Source organism: Python bivittatus, unplaced genomic scaffold (genome assembly GCF_059951505.1).
Source record: "Python bivittatus isolate LINGU-HERP-01145 unplaced genomic scaffold, Pbiv_v1 ctg000340_np1212, whole genome shotgun sequence".
Taxonomy (NCBI): Eukaryota; Metazoa; Chordata; class Lepidosauria; order Squamata; family Pythonidae; genus Python; species Python bivittatus.
The window spans coordinates 19,157,859-19,180,976 of NW_028277056.1; the positions used below are offsets into that span (position 1 = coordinate 19,157,859).

Sequence of the window (23,118 nt, forward strand, 5' to 3'; positions counted from 1 at the left end):
CATAAACTTAACACAGCTCTCCCCCTACAATGTGTACAAAAATGTACTGTCGCTTGGTTATAAAATTACATTTAATCATTGAAGCTGCAAGTTTCCTATGACATTTTGTTCCTGATGAAGCTATGTACAGCAGTGCTAATACATAAGCATTAGACATCTTAAATTCTTAAAAATAATTTATTAACAAATTTACTGTATGTGTACAAGTGTAGAGCTTTTAAGCTTTTATGCAAACAAGACAATATCTAGAAAATGCAACAAAGAAATGTGGATAAATTAAGATAGCAAAACATGAACATTCAGGGGTGAGTGTCCATAATGACATCGCCATTCTTATTTTTAACTCTTAGTCTCCCGGAGGCATATTGAGTCTCTTGTCGTCCATCAGCATAAACGGTTTTGATTGTGCCATCAGGGTACTCACGTCTTTTAAAATGAGCAGTGTGCACTTCTTGCTGACCATTGCTGAACTCTATAATCTTACTTCCATCTCTGAATTAAAACACACAAGAGACTTTTAAAGAATACCAATACCTTGTCTTACTAAATTCTGCAGAAAAGAAAAATTAGGAACTGGGGAAAAGAATATGAGTCGCAGCCTAGTTACTCTTTCAGTTCAATTGCCATACAGGGTAATTTGCTATAAAATGCACATATCTTAAATATTATTTTACCTTTCTTGTACTGATAATCTTCCTGCTATATATTTTGCTTCTTCCTGTTTCTCCCTTCGCCACATTATTTTTCTATTATGATTAGTCTAATGATTAGAATCGACCTAATATTTTTCAGCTGTTTAGATCTCAACTGCTATCAGTCCAAGAAAGCATAGTTAATAATAAGAGAGTTGTCAAAAATATTTGGGAGCATGCTAAATTTAGAGTAATTCTGGAGCACCCTAAACTTAGAATAAGTAATCATTCTGGTCCATAGCTTTTCCTCACCATCTTTTACTCCTTAATATGGGCAGATGGAGGGGGACTCAAACAGATGGTTATCTGAAAGACTATAAGTAGAATTTGATAGACTTTATCCTCCCTCCCTCCCCCCCAACACCTGGTGACTTACACTGGATTTCCCCCAAAGCCAGTCTTAATGAGATATTTTTCCCCATATGCTTGCAACTGAATTAGGTCAAACTTTCTCTAAAATTATTTGATCAGGATAAAAAACTTACTGCTGCATGTGGACAATGGTGCCATCAGGAAAAATATTTACTTCTCGCCCATCTGTGAATACATTCTTAATGGTTTGATCAGGGAATATAATTTCTTTTTTTCCATCTGGAAAATGCTTTTCTGCAATAACCATATTCATATATCAAATTTCTCATACACTGAATGCACAAAAGAAACAGAACTCTTAATACCTGCATGCAACCATCTCTCAGCTTACCTATTTGTCCATTAGAGAAATGCAGAATCTCTAAACCTGTTGGATAGGTGGTATGTGTAGTTTTTGCATCTGCATAATAGTATATCTGTTGAGAAAAGTTTTAAAATGAATGTTAATGCCAATGCATAATTTTGACTATGTAAGACTCCCATATGATGGATACATACCACTCTCTGATCTTCCAGGACTTGTTTTACATCCCCATTAAAAAAGGTTACAGTTGTAGTCTTTCCATCACAGCTTACTTCTTTCCTTGTGCCATTAGGGAAGATAATAAGGTGGCACCCATTTTTTAAAACTTTTTCAATCTGAAAGAAAGCAAGAAAATGTTTTCATTCCTAATAATTCTAATCTGGAAAAGTTTAAATGAAGTGCTATATAGCTTTACTTATATGAAGTCATACAATATTCAAGCTAATGAATAATCCAACATTTAAAAACAAAGGACTAGAAAAAGAAACATCTCTCTCTGCCACAGAAATTAATCTGATTAGCATCAGGTTTCTTCCCTAATTCCAATATGCCATGGATAAGACTTGCAACATAAAGCAGTACTATTTTGACTCCTCCAGTCTGGGTTCTGGCTATGGCATGGGTCAAAAACAGTAATGGTTGCTCTTGTGGATGACCTACAATGGTACTTGGATGGGGACAGGGGTTGTACCTTTATCCTGCTAGATCTCTTGGCAGCCCTCAAATAAATTCTGGTGCACTTTTGGACCATTTATGAGGATTAGGAATCAAGGGTGCTGTTTTACAGTGGTTCTGCTCCTTCCTGAGTGGGCAATTCCAGTTGATGTTAATGGAGGAAACGTTGAGACTTCAGTGTCAAATGTCCCTAGGCTCTCTCATCTCCCCTATTCTCTTCAATGACATGAAGTTGCTGAAAGAGCTGGTCCATAGATCTGGGGTGAGATATCAGTATGCTGATGATAACCAGCTATATATCTCCAAACTGGAAATATAATTCAAGTGAAAATCTTGAATCAAGTCCTGAATGACTGGGATGTGGAAGACTGAAAGAGTTGATAAAGTACAAGAAACTCAGACTGAATCCTAGCAAGATGGAGTTCATGTTTGTGTAGAATTCCTCTGGATGAGATGGCCTCCCCCTGAAGGAGCAGGTATGCAATTTGGGGGTGCTTCTATACTCACAGCAGCTGTGAGAATAAAAGATGGAAGTTGTGGCAAGGACAGCCTTTGGCCAGCTAAAGCTGGTTCGCTGTGACCCTTCCTGGACCAGGAGACACTAATTACACTCACGCCTGTGTCACTTCCTGATTAGACTACTGCAATTCATCAGATGGCTCTCAGTGACTCAGAAGCTATAGTTGGCACAGCGTAACTTGGTTTAGTGGAATGGCACCTACAGTGGTGCTTAAAAGTTGTGAACCATTTTGAATTTTCAGTATTTCTGCATAAATATGACCTAAAATGTGATCTGTTCTCCACACAAATCCTAAAACTAGATAAAGAGAACCCAGTTAAATGAGTCAAAAACATTGCACTTGTTCACTTTGATTGTAAGCCCCCTAGAGCCCATGAAGTAGGCAGCATTCAAATACAGTGGTACCTCAGGTCACGAACACTTCTGTTCATGACCAATTCGGGTCATGAATAGCACCGTTCACAAAATTTTGCTTCCATCCGTGAACTCGGCATCGGGTGACGAAAAGGATCCGTGGCCATTTTCCCTGCCGTGACACGTGATCGTGGCTTCCTGTAGGGAGGGGGACTCTCCCTCCAAGCAATAACCGCCTCCCCACCCGCCTTCCTGTCCTCCACGCCAGAAGTCGCCTCAAGCAAGGTTAGCGTTCTCTCTCTTTGTACTGCACTGTACTGTATTTTGTTTCATATTTTTGTGGTTTTAAAAAAAAAAACATGGTTCAGAAGGGATTAACCGTAATTACATTGAACCTTATGGGAAAATTTGATTCGGGACGCAACCAAAATCGGTTGGTGACCAAATTCGGAGGGGTCAGAACGGATTAACCGTAATTACATTGAACCTTACGGGAAAATTTGATTCGGGTCGCAACCAATTCAGGTCGTGACCAGAGTCGCGGAACAAATTCAAGTTCATGACCCGAGGTACCACTGTACTTGCAATAAATAAATGCAGCAATTCATAAGTATTTTCCAAATAGAATGAAACCTAGCTTATATATATGGCCTCTGTCATGGATATGTGATTTGCCTGTCTAAATGAATAGGTCATTCTGAGAAATATATGCATGAATGCATACAAATACAGCAAAAAGAGAAGTGAAAACATTTCAGAATCTTAAGAACACCAGTGAGCTAAATTGCACATGTTCCATCATTTAATCCTGCATTTTCTCTTTGTAAAATTATAGCAGGGTCAAGTATGAGTTGGTTCCATGTATGTGGCATTGCATGGAAACAGCTCCAAGACTGGAAAAATGGGCAATCTGCTTTATTCTCTGTAAGGCAGCCGAAATTTAAATTCCATATGAAAATTTACAGCACTGAGTAGAACATGTAAATAAACTGTTGTACATGTTGAGCCAACATAAAAATCTATATTGTGAAGAGTTGTGTCTATTCTTGGTTTTAATTCCAAAAACTTTGGAACATAGCACACTTTTAGACTAGGTCTAAAAGACTTAGATCAGACTTAGTATTATACTTTGTAGATCCAGATATGGAAAAAGGAAATGTTCCCACGATACTTCATTGCTCCCCAGTACTGCATTCTAGTTTTAGGGAATGGGGGAGAATCTTACTTTTCCATCAGGATGACTGGCTTCTCTCTCAACTTCTTCTTCACTGTCTGAAGAACCAAAAGTTACTGCTACTGACGATTCAACAGTTCCATCACCAGGAAAATTCTAAAATGGCGAAAGCAATCTTTATTAACTTCCTAAAGAGGCAAACTATATTCCTATGGATTTTGCACAGATACAGCTCACGCTACTGAGGGTGTTCTTTAGACTCCCTTCGGCAGTTCTGCATTTCAAGCAGCCGTAGACTCTCAAGAAAATTGTGTTTTCACAGAGAAATTAGTCATTTTCCAAAGAATACAGGGTTCCACAGAATGTATCATGAAAGTCAAAGATAAGAATAAAATGTCTTTAGCTGAATTTCTTGCATCTGAGCTGCTCAGAAGGTAAATTCTGCCTATTCATATTCTGTTAAGTAGTGAAATATTCCATTAGCACAAGAGGACCAAAGATAATATATAGCCTCATCATCTCCTGTCCTTTAAATAAGAATAAAAAACTAAGTTTCTCTAAAACACATCTTTATACATTAAGATATCACCAATATTTCTCTTAATACTTTTTCACAAATTTCATCATAATTAAAAAGACCCATATAACAGACATAAAGATATGTTTTATTTAAACCATTAAATTATAACCTTCATAGTTATAATAGTCATTCTATGGTCAGTTTTAGATATCAAAAAATACCAGCATGTCCTCTTTCAAATGAAAAGTCCTACTTACTGCCATAAATGTCTTAGAGGAATCTTCAGATGTTATTATCATTTTGTCCAAATCAGCCTCGTGTGCTCTTGCTAGTTCACACTTTGGTGATAAACTTCCTATTTTAAATACAGATTCATTAAGAAATATGAACTTTGCAAAAATTTTTCAATGACATTAATGCACTTACAATAGTAAAGCACTGATAGTTGATGTAACCAATCATATTTAAAACCAAATAGTATTTTTTTTAAAAAAAGATTGTTTTAGCCCAGGAAAGAAAGGAGCTTGTAACCTTACACATACATGAACATAAATCCACTCTAACACATCCAAAAATCTGGAAGGAGTTTTAATAAACTGCCACTTCTGGTTACTAGATGCATTTTTTTTATTAAATAGTTTACCTTCTGATGGCAAATCACTTTTGACATTTATTTTACTGCTCTTTTCTACTTGATTCATTGAGGACCCACTGTGAGATTTTGGCAATGCAGCTGGCAAATGCTAGAAAGAAAGAAAAAGTGAGAATTTCTTGTTAAAATGCCTGTTACTTCTATTGCAAAAGTTAAGATTTAAAAAAAAAAAAACCAAATTACGTATCACTTTTCAAAATTCACAAACCTATTTAAAAAATAATATAGCTAAAGTCAACAAAATATTGTAAATCTATTAATAGTCATGTTTATATACTTCACAAGGGCAATCAAGGAATAGAACTGTAGAAATTATTTTATAGAATTGTAATTTTTGCACTTCTTCAATTTGCCCTTCCTGTGTACTTCTCCAAGGTCAAGGTGATCCCAAAATTGCTAATATTTCTACCTGCTTGCACAGAACGCTCCTACTCAAAGGCAGTTTATATATAAACTGGTATAACCAAAACAAAACATCATATATGCCTGGATAAAAATAACCACCCAATACTTGACAATGTATTGTAGCACAAATCACCAGGGGCTCGACAAAGAGCCTAACTCTGGGCCTGGAAGCAAAGCCATATTTTTAAAGACTTGTGGAGCCCCTGTACGGTGACAGCCTGTAAATCTCCAGGGGAATGCTGTTCTAGCCGATGGGTCCCATAGGTGACATTGTTTAATTAATTAAGGGAATCCAGAGCACCTCCACTCTGCCTGATGTTACTTGACTGGCAGAAATCAGTGGGGACAGGCAGTCTCTCAGATATCTTAACACTATCAAAACACTTTACTTAGGGTTGCTTGAATAGTGAAACATATCCAAATGTATTATAGTTTTCAAAACAAAGAAAGCAAAACAAATGCTTTCAAAAATCAGCTGTCTGGAAAAAATGTGTGTTGAAATGTAAAATACTTCTCACCCATTTAGGGAGATGTTTATATTTAATTTCAGCTGTTTCTATGAAGGAAAGCTGCATATGTATCAAGTCACCTCTCTCTTCAAAACCAGAGTCAGGAACATGCTGAAGCCATGATTTTTAGAAATTGGAAAATACAGTGCCAATTAGCTTTTACAGACTGCTTTTACTACAATTTGACAAACGGCAGTTGAACTCCAAATAAATCATTCAGGTCTGGAAAACAGTGGATGCCATGGGAGCAGAGGTCCAGTACAAAATCTTTGTGCCTCTAGTTTTCTGAAAACATTCTTTTTCAAAAAGACAAGAAGAAACTCACTGTAGATTCATCCCTGTTTGAATAACCAGAATTACTATTTTTCTTTTTCTTTGTGGGGGCTTCTTTTCTCTTCCAAGCCTCCAAACGGAATCTTTCCATAATTTTGATTTCTTCCCGCAGTTGTGTATTCTCCTTCGTTAAGGCTTCAATCTGGTCTCTCAGACGAGTGTGAGTTGCTGACCATTTTGCTTCTCTCCTTTTTACATCTTCCTGCAATGTTGCTATTTGTTGTTTCAAAGCCTTAAGAAATTAACAAATAGACAAGCATCTTTCCATAGCAGAAAATCAAGGTGATATTAGAATTACAGCACTTCACTTTAGAGATGAACAGTGCACTTTTCCCCGAAAGACAACAGTATACACACTTTTCATTAACCTGTGTTCCTCACTTTTAACACATAATTGGATTTTCTCCTCTACATCATGGGAATGAAGAGGTAAAACTGCAGAAAGGAAATATAAGGAAGCGCTCACAACAAGGCCTACTGGACTAGAAGAGCACACCAAGTGGGGATTAGCTACGAAGCATAATTGGACAGTAGACACAATCACTTCTGTAAGCAATAACTCAGGCAGTCTTTAAACAGCCTGAGGAAAACTGTAAATGGCATAATCCCTCATAAAGCTGATCCTCACATGTCATAACTATGCCACAAACCCCACTAACCATTTTGAGAGGCCATATCCTCATGATGCAGCCTTTGTCTCATCCCCAGTCTGCCATGGAAGGCAGCCTAAATTTGACCTTCACTGTTCTGGTGTTAAAGCACTGTCTTCCATCTTCTCCCAATACAAGTGTTGGTGTATAAACTATTTATAATGCTTTAGTCATGATCTCAGTGATGGGTGGCATCTGCCAAGTTCCTGTTGGCCAGCTCAGGCTGCTGCCAGCAGAGCTCCTCGCTTCCAGTCACCAAGCACTACCTGCCATGGCCATTTCAGTTTGCACTGCAGAAGAGACTCGACTCTGGTTTCTGCAGAAGGATCTGTCTGCATAATGCCTTCACAAAGTGTTATTTATACACTCTCCTTATATTCGCTGGTATACCAGTTTTCTGGTATTAAATGTGTTCAAGGGTCTTTTAGAAGACCAATAGACCTGTCCTGGAAAAAAAGGGCTAACAATAAATCTACCAGAGATGTGTCAGTGATTCTCACCCTAATGAGTACATTATGGGTTTTTAGCTGCATCTGCCAACAAGGGATTCACTGTGGTCAAGCTTTCTACTGTTTCATTATTTTGTTATGTTTCACTAATAATTAAAAAAAATACATAACTGATTATACAGTAAACAACTACATACATTATAGGAATTAAAATAAGCTGAACGTATTTAAAAAAAAAATTAAATAAGACATTTCAAAAATTGATAACTTGTACCTGGAATCCATTCTTTAATAAGTTTCCATCTACATAAAATTATTCTTTTTGCTGAACCCCAACTGATTTTATTACTGGGGGTGGGACAACACACCATTTTACAGATGCCATGGAATACTTCCAGGCACTGACAACCATGGTCACTCATTGCCAGCACCGCTGCTCCCTTCCAGCATTCATCATTTGGTGGGAGCTGGATGAAATTGACTACCATTTTCCCCTTCCAGCCCAAGTGAAAGGAAAACGGGTAAACTGATGTCCAAACAGCCCGGCTGGCAACAGGCCCAGGATGAAATGGGACCTAACTGGATATGCCAGGCAAGCTCCTTCCCATTTTACCCCACAGACATCCTCCGCCCACTGATCTGTCGGCTGGTCTATTTTTTCATGCAGGCCTGCCTGTCTTCCAGAAAACTGGTCAACTAAAGTGTCAGGTTATTGGTGTGGAATAGCCCTATACCAGCAACTATTCCCCTAGGCAACTTGAAAGGTGCTTCCCTTTTAGGCACGCACACATACCAACTAAGCCTCCTGGACCACGATTTGATACAACTGGTGGTGTTTTTTCCTGCCAGTTAGTGCCACTGGGCAGGAGAGGAAATAAAGCTAAGAGAAGTCGCCAATTACTGTCCTTAATTTGTTCTGCAGTAAAACTGTCAGGGCAGGACTACTCGCAGACCTCATTAGTGAGGTAGATTACAGCCCAGCTGTCAGGGCAGGACAAGTTATGTCACCTGCTTTTCTGTTGATTCAAGGAATGGAGAAATGCACAGTAGCATGGCTATGAGGAAGAGCCCACAGTCACACATGATTGTGATAATAATTACCGGATGCAGGGATTCTAGTGCTGTAATAAAAAAAAGGATGCTCTCTGTTTCCAAATATCAAGAAGAAACAGTTCATGATTATATAAAGATGGTTTCACAGCCAAGCTTACTGAATGAGAGAATGTACATTTTCTCCTAAAAACTTCACAGTTGGAACAGAATATATGGGAGTCTGCTTGAACTTAGTACAAATCACATGGCCTGTTCTTTTCATTAGCAAGCTAGTTGTTTCACAGGAAAAAGGCCAGAACAATGAAATGAGGGAAATCACTTAAAATCTCTATACAGCGTTATGTTCACTGCACTGTGGTAAAAAATTAATCTCTTTGGTATTATGGTCATATATTGCTCCTCTTCTGAAAAACATGTCAACTCCCAAAAATGTAACTGGTGCTTTAATTTCTATTCTCATGCTGAAGCCCAGGTCTATAGAACTTAGAGGAGGTCTCTAAAGTATACCAGTTGCTACATAACGCTTACTACCATAGCACATGGGTTACTGAAATTATCCAGCTGCCACCACTATCAGAATTGGACCCACAATTGGTAACCACAAGGGGCACAGCAATGTATAACATATAGGACCCATTTGATTTTACATTTGAATTTAAGATGATTTCATATGGAACATTGCTGAATGTTTTATAGAATGAACTGATTACAAGAACAACAATCTATATTTACTTTTGATACCTTTAGATAATGGAGTTTTTTTCCATTATTCAGTTGTCTCAGTTAGGTTAGTTATTTATCTTGCGTTCATACCTGAATTTCATCGCGCTCTTTTTTATCTGGAATAGCTCTAGCTGCCTGTGCATACTTCTCAAAAACTTTACGTTCTTTCTGCAATTTTCTTGCTTCTTCTTTTTTAAGTTCTTCTATTCGAGCAAGCTCTTGCGCTTTATGGTGTTCAAAGCCCGATTTTTCTTTCCTGAAAGTTTACGGAATAAAAATTACAAAATATATTTATCACACAAAAATCAGATATCACCATGTAACTTGGAAACATTGATTTTTGGAGACAATTATGTAATACTGACAACACCTCAAGAGAGAACTCCAATATAAGGAATATATCAAATTTGACACAACTATCTGTATACTTGATCAAATATTAAACTTGAAAATGAAGAGGATTAAGTTTCAAAACTAAAAAATAATATTTTGCAAATAATTTGTTAATGTGAGACTTGATATTATTGTCATTTTTAATAAGTGTCACATGTTAAGTGCTTTCTTTATACTGAATTGCACAGAATTGTTGAATGTTATTGAAATAGCATGTATAACTCTACTCTCAGTGTTATATTGTTATAGGTCTGCCTTTTATTCTTTAAAAAATGAGTTGAAGAATACAGAATAAAGAGGAAGACTTGGGAGAAAAAAGAAGGCAGAAGACCAAGAAACACAAAGAAGTTGGAATTTCTTTTACATTAACAGATCTCAGTGACTTATTTATAACTGAATTGCAAAAAGTAAAAAAGAAATTTTAAACACTTAGAAGAGAATATAATTAAGATGATCCAACAAGATCTGGAAACAAAATTGGATTGTCTGGCTCAAACTTTTTATCAGGGATTCAAAATATTTATCAGGAACCGAACAACAAAGATAAAAGATAGATCTATATAAAACATGTTTTAATCAAAAGGCCTCTTTCCCCTTCTCTATTTTTATTGGCATTAGCAAGGATGATTGGGCATTATCAAATTACAAGTTAAGAATGTAAATTAAAATTATATGCTGATGATATTGTACTTACAGTTATTCATCCTAGCAATTCTCTAGAACTGATAATGGAACATTTACAACAATACAGAATGGTATCAGGATACTGAATCAGCAGGAATAAGCAGAGATTACATGAAATTTAACTGAAGAGAAACAACCATACCCAAGAGTTTAACATAGTGTTAAACTAATTAAATACTTATGAATTTTTACTAGAAATAATAAGATTTATAATTATTATTATACTTATTATTTGCTGTTCTGGAAAAGTAAAATGGCAAACATTTGTGGATAGAATTTAAAGAAATTTTTTTTATTGAACTATGATTAACAAACATTACCAAGTAACTAAATAACAGAAATCCACAATGCACTGAGAAAAAAAATATAGGAAATATAAAGAATCTACTAAAAATATGAAAAGTTAGGTATTAAATATAATTAGCATATATCTAAAATATTACCAATAGTAGGTCTGTGGCTATTGAGATAAACTATAAAAGCCATCCAATTGGATAGAAATGTGGTTCCTGCCTGTTTCATTATTTTAACTTTGTGATTTTTTCTACTGTAGCAGTTGAAGAGCTTTTATTAATCTATACCTAAATTGTTCTGATATCTAGAATAGATATCTAGATATCTTTTCCATTTATACTGGAAGATTCAACAGATGCAAACCCACCCAAGCCAAAGATGGGAAGTCCCTAGATCTGGAAGGCCCCAAAATCGACAGCCATTCAGTCTGTATTTGGAAAAAAAAATAACTAAACAAAAAGTAGAATGTATTCCTGAATTGTGATTATTATATCTTTTCAAGAGATGTAACTTTAAATAAACAAAAAGGAACTTATATCTGTAATTATTCAAAAGTAGAAATTCTTAGATAATTGATCATTGGACACTGTGCTAAGGTATGGTCAACCGCTCTTTTTGAAAAAGGCCCTTATAAAATTTTAATATTAAATTCATTGATTAATCATATTATTTTTGAATCTGGAAAAAGTTATATATTTTATGTTAATAATAACAGCTCTAATTTTGACAAGATATGGAAACAATGACTGAATTTTGATATATACTGCTCCAGGTTGTCAAAGGAAAAAAAAGCCTTTTCAGTTAATGTATCTAGAGTGAGTAAGGAGCCCAAACTCTCTTGTTCAAAAGGAGCATGGCTTGTTGATCATTAATGATCCCCTTCCTCTCTCTGCATAGGGATGGAATAAAGGAAGAAAAGAGATTACCTAAGATTTTCCAGTGTAGTTTCATGCTCTTCTCTAAGTTTTGATAGGGATGCATTTTCAGTCCTGAACCTTTCAATTTCCATTTCCAATTCAACAAGTTTCTCTTTCAAGAGCTGTGAACGCACAGTTTCTCCTAATAGGGAACAAGTCATACAATATTTGAATATATATCAGATCTCATATACTCATCTCACTGTAAAATTGGATAAATACCTAGGTCTCTGCTGAGGATTTCATGAGGTTAGTTTTAAATATCATTCATTATTTAAAAACAACACTCCAGTCATAGCTATTACAGACACAGAACCATAGAACTGGAAGGGATCTAAGAGGTCATCAACTCCAAGCCCCTACACACTGCAGGACTCACTACGCCATTCCCCACTAGATGACTATCCAGCCTCTGTTTGAAAACCTCCAGTGAAGGGGAAGAAACTATTCTTTGCAATAACTTATTCCACTGATTGACAGTTGTTACTGTCAAGTTCTTCCTATTGTCTAATCTATACCTACCCCTCTGAAGTTTCATCTCAGTAGTTCTATCCTTACCCTCTGGAGCGAGTGAGAATAAGTCCAACCCTCTACAATGTGACGGTAGCCAGATAGCTGAAGACAGCTATTATGTCCCTTCTCAACTTCTCTTCTGCAAGCTAAACATACCTATGTCTTTCAACCATTCCTCGTGGGACTTGGTTTCCAGTCCTTTCACCATTTTGGTGGCCACTCTCTGGACTTGCTCAAGTTTATCAATGTATTTTTAAAGACATCCATGAGAGTCCATTCTCAACTAATACAGAGATTAACAGTTATCAAACCAATGAGCTGATGCAGAGCTGCCACTTTCTGCAGAAGTGTGCCCTCTGCTATTTATTTTGAAAACTGCTTCTCTCAGTCTGAGAACTGACTTTCACAACACCACTAATAGAAAATATTATGAAAACATAAAATGGTTCCAATAAATCATGTCATTTGGAAATTAACAATTTGTTCAAAACAAATATTGGACAATAATCACGATACTTTTTGATCTGTGGAATTTTTCTGCACTGTTTGAAAGCTTGGTCCAAAGCCATAAAGAACAGAAACAAGTATTTTAATTAAAACCATTTATGACAGCCTGCAAAATATGCATTGAATAGATCCCTAAATTCTCTGTGTCTTACATAAACCTTCTGCACATGATTTGAAAACCATGCTGCTTTACATACTCATTCTGTAATTTCTGGCTCTTGGTTATGGTTTACAGTGCAGTGGAACTTCTTGCCATATAAAATATATAGGAATATATTTTATGTGTATATAGGAAATTCTGTACAAAATGATATACGGCTAATTCTTATATATAGTAGTTGATTTTTCTCTCTCCCTTACCGCTTGATTCTTCCTGAGTCATGTTAGATTTGATCTCATGTCTTGATTGTGCATCTACCTTCTGTTTAGGTTTTAGGGAAGGAAAGAGCTTCAGCATCAAATCTGACGTGGGAGGCTCAGTTTCCTCATTATCAGTTATATTTTGTTTCAGCAGCGCATCCCCTTTCTTCACCATGGCAATCTTCCTCTTTATCACTTTATCAGGAAAAGGTGTCTTAGAACAATCAGGAGACAGTGATACTTTAGAAACCATATCCCTTTGTGTACCCAGATTGTTATTCTCCTCAAAGTCAGACCATGAGATTTCATCATCAAACTCAAATTTATTTCTGTCACTGCAACATACACTTGGAGATGCAGCATCTCTATATAGCTCACTAGATTGACCACCATCTTTTTCCATTGAATCAGGACTGTTAGCATTTTTTGTGCCTTCCATTTGTTCTTTGCACTCTAAATATTCAGGACTGTCACTGAGATTTTTTAAAGTGGTCTTATCAGCTCCCACACTTGCAGGCTTTATGGTAATCTCCAATTCTTCTTCAGTTTCAGAAGTCATCTCACTGCTTCCATCAGATTTATCTTCATCTAATTCAGTGTTTTTACAATCTTGAAATTCAGCAGAGGGAGAAGTTTGAAACATTTCATAGTCAGCTGAACTTTTACGAACCATGAATGGTTCTGGTGCCTGGGAATTATCCTTGTGTCTTTCGTGGTTAGATGCTTGGAAAACCCAGTTTTTTCCATTTATGTTATTCGCAGCTGTGACATTTAACACATTCATCTGCTGCTCCTGCAACCTTGATTTAATAGGAGTAGAAGACAGTCTATGCCCTGAGGAAATCTGCTGGCCTTGATCCAAGATCTTTATTATAAGTGAGGAGTTACTGGCAAAAGATATTTCATCAGCAGCCTGCTCTAAAAACAAAAATTCATCCAATTCATTTTTTTCCTTTTCTTTTTCAGCTTCCCAATTTCCCAACTTCTTCTGGAAAGAAAGTTCAAAAGAAAGCTCTTGGTGTTTTTCACGTGGATTTATAAGAAATTCAGTTACTTCTGACAGTGCTTCTTTTGCTGCTGGTAATCTGACATCAGTTTCATGCACCTTTGCAAGTGGTATTACATTTTCTTTATTCTTTTCTTTTTCTCCATTTATTTCTGATCTTAGAGAATTTCTCAGTACTTCTGGTTTAGTTTCATTACAGTTTTGCCTTGAGGATAAAGAAATACCTTTTCCAGTGCAATTTCTGAGTACTGTTGTCTTTCGAGCAGAAAAAGACAAGGTCTTTTTTGTTTTAGTATTCTGATTTCCAAGTTTAGGCACAACGTTGTCAGAAACTTTATTTGAAGGGGCAGTTTTCCGATGAAGCTGCATTTTGTCTGCTTTAACTGAATTCTTAATTTCTAAAGGATCAGGCTGAAGAATTGTCTTACTTTCTTTTTGTTTAGCTACTTTATATTTGGCATTGGTATATCTATTTAAGCCTTCACCTCGTTTTAGAAAGGGTTGTTTTGAAACTGGTTTCTGGAATCCTGCTGCTCCAGCGACCTAAAAAAAAGCAATTTGTATATATATAAGAACTTCTGTTATTTATATCTGTTAATTTATTATCAAAATAATCTGTTGGAATTCCAGATTTGCTAAAATCTGTACATCTACATGAAAAAATTATTCTCACATTATGAAACTGGCACATTTTGTATACAGTAACTATTAACCTTGTGATTTCCTTTTTCATTCAACCTCTGTTCTTCCAATCGTATCTGCTCTTCTAGAAATTCCTCAAATGTTTGCTTTCTCTCTTGCATGCTAGTAGGAATAGGCCTGTTTCAAGAGAATCAAAACACTGTTATTTTGTTTATACTTTTTATTCTTCTTGTATTTAATTAATTAAAAATTGTTAGACCCTGCAGCACAATAATATCCTAATAAATCCAACACTATTGCTTGTTTTAGTACATTTTCACCTTTTGCCATTTATAGGATGTCATATCTACTATAGTTAGACCTTTTATGTTTACCTTTCCATCAGAAATAGATGTTAACATACCAGCTTTGGTTGGTATACTAACTCTGCCCTTTGTTGTACAAAGGCAGCCTAGCTACAGTTGTTTGTGTACTGGTCACTTCATATCTAGATTGCTGTCATGTGCTCTACAAGGAGCTACCTTTGTGCTTGGTTTAGAGGCTGCAGCTGCGCAGAATGTCATGGTCAGATTTACTGAGTGGGGAACTTGGCCATATATTACCTGTTGAAGCAATGAATTACTTGTCCAGGTTCAGAGTGTTGATTATGATGTACAAGGCCCTTAACAATCTAAAGAAACTGGGACCAGAATATCTACCAAATCACCATCACCGCAATCATTAAGGGTCTTGCTACATGTATTAACTGACCATTTGCTAGTGGGTGGGCCTTCTCTATGATAGTGCCCATGCTTTGGAATGTTTCCCCCCTTGAAATTTGGACATCTAATTTCTTTTGGATGCCTGCTGAAGTCACCCCTCAACCCAGGGATTCCTAATACAAGTGTTGGAAGATTTCCCCTGCCTTTATTTTAACTAATGTTTTAATAGCTTTGTATTAAATATTTTATTGCTGATTGTAAATTGCTTTGAAATGCTGAGGCATAAGAAATGGTATATATATTAAATAATAACAAATGATAATATGTTTAGAACTTCCTTGATCTCTTTTTAAAACTTGGTGTTACACTGACCACTTTCCACAACAGGCATCTATCCTATTATCTGTATAAATGAAAAAATACAAGTGAAGACTATTCTTGCCCTGTTATTTACTGCCCTCATAATTTGAAATACTTTCTCAATGGGCATAAGGATTCTGGAGTCAGGCTAGGAAATATTCAAAATAGTGGCACTGAGCTTCTTAGTAATAGTATTCAATTTCTCCCCACCATTTTGTGAACTACATTTAAATGAGATTATCCTTCTGAAATTCTGCTTTTTTAAAGTTTTATATTTGTGCAGACTTAGACCACTGGAATTTTTTTTTCTATGCAGGCAATAATCCTGCTGTGCCATTCTTTCAGCTTCAACTAAAATAAATACAATCAACTTAGTAAGCTTAATTGCTTTTAGATTTTTTTCTCAGCATTTGTAATACTGCAGTTTTACTTCTTTACCTTTCCTCTGCATTAACAGCTTCTGAATACTTCCCTGCAGTCAGATTTTTAGAGGCCTCCATATTCCTTTGTTCTTCACAATCGCTGTCACCTTCTATACTTCCTTGTAGACTTTGTTCTGGAGACTGTCGATTTCTTCCTACAAAAGAAAAAGTCATGCATAGCTTCTCCCCACTGTTCTTTTATACACAGAAGTAATTCTTCTGCAATCTTTGTCAAGAAAGCAGTGAGGTTGCCCTTCTAGCCAAGATCTCCTTGATTTTCCTCTCTTCCAGCTTTTTTTTTTTTAATTAATTTTATTTTGCTTAGAAAACAAATCAAACCATAGATACAACGAGAGGGACATATGACTTGGCAATAGATAATAAAACAATAACAAAGTGAAAGATAGCAGTTAAAATTTAAAAATAACACAGCAGAATTAACAAACTTATTAAAAAGATCTAAGAACTATTCAAGACTCCAAGAACCATCTTTGTATAGACTGGGGTAAACCAAAATAATTTGTCCTATTATGTTTTGCAAAAAGGATACTCTTTCCCAAATTAAGTCAAAGGTAACTTTTCTAGTATATCCCAACATCTCCCATCTTTTATACATCAATTTTCCATAACAATAATCTTCCATAATTTTTCATACCATAGATCTAATGATGGGGGTTCTGTATTTTTCCAGTATTGTGCTATAGTCAGCCTTGCAGCAACCATAATGTATTGAACAGTTATGTTTTCAGTTCTATGAGTTGTCTCACTAAATAATGACAGTAAACGTATCTTGGGACTGTAACTAAATTTTCCAATATCCATCCTGTTAAATGCTTTAATCACTTCTGTCCAGAATCTTTGTACAACCTCACAGGATCACCATACATGGATATACAGTCAGGTCCAGAAATATTGGGACATCGACACAATTCTAACATCTTTGGCTCTATATACCACCACAATGGATTTGGAATGAAACAAACACAACATGCCTTAACTGCAGACTGTCAGCTTTAATTTGAGGGTATGTACATCCAACTCAGGTGAACGGTGTAGGAATTACAACAGTTTGCAGGTGGTATGCTTAGGATTCATTAATTAGCAGCCAATTAAGGTTCATATATGCCAGTTTCTGCTTTAAAATACCTTCTGAAATTACTTGATTATTTATTAAATAATCCCTTAGCTTGAACAAGTTTTGCTGTCTCCACACATTACTGGATAGCCCTGCTAGGTTTTTTGGGAAAGAGCCATGACTCATAATTGGCATTAATGGGGAAGGAGGTGGAACTATTTCCCCCCCCCCCCAATATTTTTAAATCCCCAGAGAACAGTCGAGAAACCTGCTAATAGCCACCTTTGAAGTAAATACAGAGCAGTGTACAACCTCAAAGATTTTTTAAAAATTTCACTCTACTCTTCAAAGGTATTCAAATTTGGTTTGCATAAGAACAAAGGAAATTGTCTCCTCCTACAGTCCAACTGTCTAACATCTAGACCATGAAAAGAAAAACACACATGCACACACAATTCAGTCTTATGGTGAAAAGTCTGGATTTTTTAATTGGACCATTTCTTTCATCCATATTCTGAAAGACAGAAATGTTACTTGTTACTCCTTTGAGAATGCAACATTACTTTATAGAAATTCTTTTAAGGGAACCAATTTGTCACATATGTTAAATAGGAGATCCACTGGCTTCCTAAGATCCAGCATATGACTAATGCAATTTAGTACCCATAAAAAACAGAATTTTACCCAATTATTTAGTGTAAATTTTTTTTAAAAAGCGAACCCTGCACCTGCAGGAAAAAAGCTAGGAAGAAAAAAAATTCAGTGTAAATAAAAGCACTCACCAAAAGTTCATTTCAAATTACTAGTTGGTCTTAGACAAGCCACTAGTTCTCTTAGCTTATCACATTTGCAATACAGAACCACTGGAAACATTTCTGCAAATGTTCCTTTAAATGTGAAGTGGATTTCAATGTTAAAACACATTATTGAAAAGAGTTATTGGCAAATCCAGACATAAAGAATCCAAAAGAGTTCAGGGCATGTATTGCCTACATGCATACAAGGGTATACGTAGAATCTGTTTCTGGCATGTTTGTATAGATGTGGAAGGGACAACAGAAGGAAGAATCTTCTATATAAGATCTCATGTATGCAAGTAATAAGAAAATCATATCAAATAAAATTATTACTGAGGTAGAGGGAGAAAATGAGTTTGGATTGAAAAACTTAATAAAAATAATTAACATTTTAACTAGCCTTAATTGCTAGTTTTAAAAAAATCCTCCCCAGGAATTGGAATACATTTCTTAAGAAAGATGATGCAAATTCTTATTGTGAATCTGAACACCTCCGAGGCCCCAAGCTCACCACATCCCCCCACCTAGCTCCAAGCAGTACAGAGAAGGTATTTCCTTATGCTGAAATTTGGAAAGACTCTGAAATAAGGAAAAGCTTCTCACTGTTTTTTAACCCTCAATGCTAAACCTAGAAAAATGTCCATGCTCAGGGGAAACACTGGGATCTCTCAGTAAGAGAGAAAAACATGCTCTCCAATGGTAAGCAAATTTCTGTACAACTACATTTATATTATACCAATAACCCTAATTCAGGTTGGCCTGTGTTAGAAACACATCTATTTTTTAGTTAGGATAGAGATTTGCTTTACCTGAAATAGTCTTTTGGTCTTCAAGTTTCAATTCATTCTTCCCTTTCAAAGAACTGTCTGAAGACTGCTTCTTACAAAAAGGGTCTGCAGAATTATTTTGCTTCAATATTTGGTTATTGCTGAAACTTTGTAAATAATCTCTTTGCTCCACAGGAGAAGAAACATGGGATGCACTGTTCCAATCAGTATTGCTTCTACTGTGGCACAGTGGAAAGTAAGGGGCAGGGGACAAACAAACTGATCCAGCATAGTTCTGGGTTCCATCATGTTCAGTTGCAGGAGAACCTTTCATTTAAACACAAAATGACACACACTAAATTAACTTGTGGAAAACTAGAACATTCACCTTTTCCATTCCCTTCTGCATCTACTATTTACAATCATGAAAAGCCTGAAACTCTTACTTTGTAATTTTACAGATATGTATTTTGAACTATCTATATAACTATAATACATATATTATAGAGGAGACAGAAGAATAAAACTGAAAATCTTGGGCTGAGAATTTTTCACATTTTCGTTCACAGGTCTCTTACCATTATTTAAATATTTTCAAAAATACAAAGGTATCATTATCCAGTAGTCAAAATTAACACTGGACCATGAGAATCATATTTATTTCAGAACTCTGCTCAGCCATTTATTCTCATTTACAAAAACCTTGATAAGTCTCCTGTTTTTGCAGCTTGCTAAGTGTGTTAAATGGGTCTCAAATTTTCCATGCCTTTTTAAAAAGGTCTATTGTGGTTTTGCAAGAAGGATATGTTTTAATAACATGAATTCATGCATAAAGTGCAATCTGAAAGTTCAAATTTCTAGAATTTGTGTTTAAAAACAGGAGGCTATGGGTCTTAGCAGCAGCATCCATAAAATGTCTCTCTAATCAAGGTTTTGGAGGAGAGCCATAGGATGCTTAAATTATGGCACATATTTACACACTGCTAAGGATGTCTGAAAAAAAATGGAGAAGACTCAACATCCATCTTCCAAAAAAGCAAGATTATTTCTCAATTCAGATGATTGCTGATCAACTAGCCAACAAGAAAAATGGATTATACCAGCTATCTCAAAATACAAAAAAGCATGTGTAAAATGAATGTCTGAATCTCTATTAAACATTTTAAAGCTATATCACTACTTACTCACCAGTATGTTCTTGCTGCTCAGCAACCATGGAAAGTAGGTGTTGTTGCTCTTCCATTAATCTGTGAATTTGCTCCATTTGTTGCCTTCTCAGAAGTTCCTTCTTGTGGTGTTGCAGTTCTTTGAGCTTTTTGAGTATAATCAGGCAAAGTTATTCTTAGACCTTACATATTAGACTAATTAGCTAATACAGTACGTGAAACAGTTTTAAGAAAAATAAGAATATACTTTAATAACAATTCTTTTACTGAAGGCTAAGCCCAAGTAACATCTGACTTGTGCAATTTCTAGATTAGAGTTTAGCATTAAAACAGGCAAGAAAGTCTGGATTTGTTACTGGCTGGTACCAGATTGAAATTCAAACGAATCAGCAATATTTCTCCCCAAATTTAGCAAGAGTAGAGAAATTATAACAGCATATGAAGAAGTAAGTTCATGGAGGTTACCCTGGCAAAAGGATAGAGCTATTTACCTGTTAACTCCTCAGAAGTGGAAGGAGTTTTCACAAAGAATATTTTTAATCTGTCTAAAAAAAATTAGTCATCTAGTGTTTTTTACCTGTTCCAGCTTTTGTAAGAGTAATTCAGTACAGCATCCTTCACCCAGATCATCTGATTGATCAGAACCAGGTTCCGTTTCCATGGCTGTCCACCAGGCTGGAATATCTTTAACCATTAGCATTTGTTCCTTGTTAGATGCTGAAGCTGAAAAAAGTGTTTTGGAGGAGTCCACCTTTTCCTCATAAGAACTTTTAGGCTCCAGTGTTTGCTCTTTGTGCATTTCTTCACTTAAAGAAATGCTACTTGAGCTGTACAGCAAGTTAACATCATGACCTGATGAGATACTTTCATTATTGATTGCTCTGGTGGTTTTCAAACCAGGGAAAGCAGGATTTAGTATGACTCCAGCACGGGCAGCATTAGACATCCAATGTGAAATCAAGTTTTCTTCCCAATTCAAATCTGTTGAGGTGGCCATTGGAAAATTAAAACAATAGGGCAACCTTAAGTAATCTGAATTGCTGGAAAGCTTGAGAGATCTGATGTCCCACTTTCAGCTCCTGAATGATTTTAAAAAGAAAATAAAAACACACTATTATTTATATACAGATAGTCCTCAACTTACAACAGCAATTGGGACTGGAATTTCCATTGCTAAGTGATGCAGTTTTAAAGTGCTACTGTATTACATAGCAACAGCAACCCTTGCAGTCCCAGTTGCTGTTATTTACTGAATCCCACAGTCTATTTACTGTTATTAATACAACAAATCTATTTACATTTGTTTTTTTTTTATTTGGATACCAGGTTTATTTATTTACAGTTATCTGTATGCTACCCACTCTTTCAGTTCTAGGTGGCTTACAATCAAAAAACATATTTATTTATGAAAAACTATAAAACATAACAAAAATATATAAAAACAATATGAAAACATGACCAATCTCACCCTGATAATTAAACAACTAACCAATACTGCTGTCCCACTGGTGTGAAGCAGACTTACTGTTTTGGCATTTTTTTTTTTTTTTTTTATCCATTCAATTATGTCCAATTCTTAGAGACTGCCTGAACAAGTAATTTCACAATTATTCTGACAGAATTCAACAGAACCTTGCTCCACATTCCAATTTAGGCAGCTTTTATAAAAATATTTTCTGTGTTGCTTCTGACAGTATTTTTATTTATAAGTCGCCCATAGTTTGTAGTGCTTTTCCCCCTTTTTATTATGTTATAAATCTTGTTTATTGTTATGTATCATTTCAATACAGTGATGTTTATAATCTTTAATTTTATATAAAATTATAAAATAGATCATAAAAAAAAATAAATATAGATCATAACTAAATAATGGAATGTTTATAATCTTTAATTTTATATAAACATTCCATTATTTAGTTATGATCTATTCTTAACCTGTTCTTTCAAGTCTCCCACTGGTGCACTCATTGCCACTATAACTGAGTCCTTGTTAACTATTATCATTAATAATAATTATTGTATTGTTACTACACACACACACGTTAATGAAAGGAAAAATAGATAAATGGAGCAAATTTAACAAGAACTAAATACCAAAAAAGTGGGGGAAAGGAAAATGTAAAAAAGGACTATTGGATTTCTGACTCCACCCTTTTTATACATCTGCTAATTTCCTTTTTTTTTTTTTTAACATAGATAGGATACAAGTGTCAGCCCTTACACATAAGCTTGATATGCACCCAGGTAAGCCATAAACCTTCCACGCTGGTGTCTCCATGGGCAATGGAGTCCCAACTCCAAGAATACTCCAGCTGAGATTATGTTATGTTCCCGAAACATTGGGACGGCACCACTACACCCGCCCCAAACTGCCGTGTTTGACCCAATCTAAACAGGGATCGCGCCAAGATGCCAATATATTCATTAGGTAGCCTAGGGGCCTCCTTTGCCTTCTTCGTAAAAACTCTAATCAGCGGGCGTGAGAATGGGAGGAGAAGGGAGGCAGGCGGTACAGTAAACACGTCACGGTGGGGCTTCTGGCCCAAAGCGGGCCTAAAGGTGGGCTCGGGATCTAAATAACAGTAAGCGAATTCCTCGTCGCAACCGTTTCCCCCAAACACTGAACACAAATGTATCTTGGTGAAAGAGAGCACAAGAAACACGACTACAAGCCTCCACACCCAGCCTCTCAGTCTCCTCACTCACCTCGCTCGACTCCCAACACCCCCCGCTAGGGAAGCGCCGACAGTCAGACCCTTTACAAACCTACCGCCATCCTCAGAGCAACCAGCGCCACAGGATGAAAAGGGAGCGCAGAGCGTTCTGGGAGTCGTAGTTCATCGTCGGCAAGTCCCTGCCAGTTGCCGCGAAACTGACTACAACTCCCAGGAAGTTTCGGAAAAATGTTACTTTGCGTCATGTCTCTTGGCCTAACTTAGTGGCAGTTAAAGGGAGGGGTGAAGTCCCTCCCTCTAAAAGAAAGTGTAGCTCTAGGTATACAGTATTGTAACCGTCATCACCACCACAACAATAAGCGTCACTGCATAATGTCAAAGTAAAAAAAAAAGCCTTTTGAAAAAGCACAGAAAGATAGTGCGCTAGTCTGTCAGGGTGAAAATAAAGAAGTTC

The 23,118-nt window shown here is 36.1% G+C and overlaps 1 protein-coding gene across 3 annotated transcripts; it reads right to left on the reverse strand.

Moving 5' to 3' along the window:
• Nucleotides 1-12: 12 nt before the first annotated feature.
• Nucleotides 13-22,888, reverse strand: CPAP (centrosome assembly and centriole elongation protein). 3 transcript variants are annotated; one of them, XM_007439842.4, is made up of 17 exons: nucleotides 22,760-22,888; nucleotides 20,567-21,068; nucleotides 20,012-20,135; nucleotides 18,866-19,150; nucleotides 16,201-16,339; nucleotides 14,773-14,878; nucleotides 13,054-14,602; nucleotides 11,683-11,815; nucleotides 9,476-9,641; nucleotides 6,503-6,742; nucleotides 5,255-5,354; nucleotides 4,869-4,966; nucleotides 4,143-4,247; nucleotides 1,563-1,703; nucleotides 1,396-1,480; nucleotides 1,178-1,298; nucleotides 13-492 (listed from the first exon to the last, which is right to left on the reverse strand). In XM_007439842.4, the coding sequence occupies exons 2-17, from the start codon at nucleotides 20,984-20,986 to the stop codon at nucleotides 300-302; spliced, it is 4,005 nt and encodes a 1,334-aa protein (XP_007439904.1). In that variant the 5' UTR covers nucleotides 20,987-21,068; nucleotides 22,760-22,888; the 3' UTR covers nucleotides 13-299. The 3 variants fall into 3 exon arrangements, with proteins under 3 accessions (XP_007439904.1, XP_087996778.1, XP_007439903.1); XM_088140652.1 differs by lacking the exon at nucleotides 22,760-22,888 and adding an exon at nucleotides 22,211-22,588; XM_007439841.4 differs by having other exon boundaries at nucleotides 14-492; nucleotides 22,696-22,788.
• Between the last annotated feature and the right edge of the window lie 230 nt (nucleotides 22,889-23,118).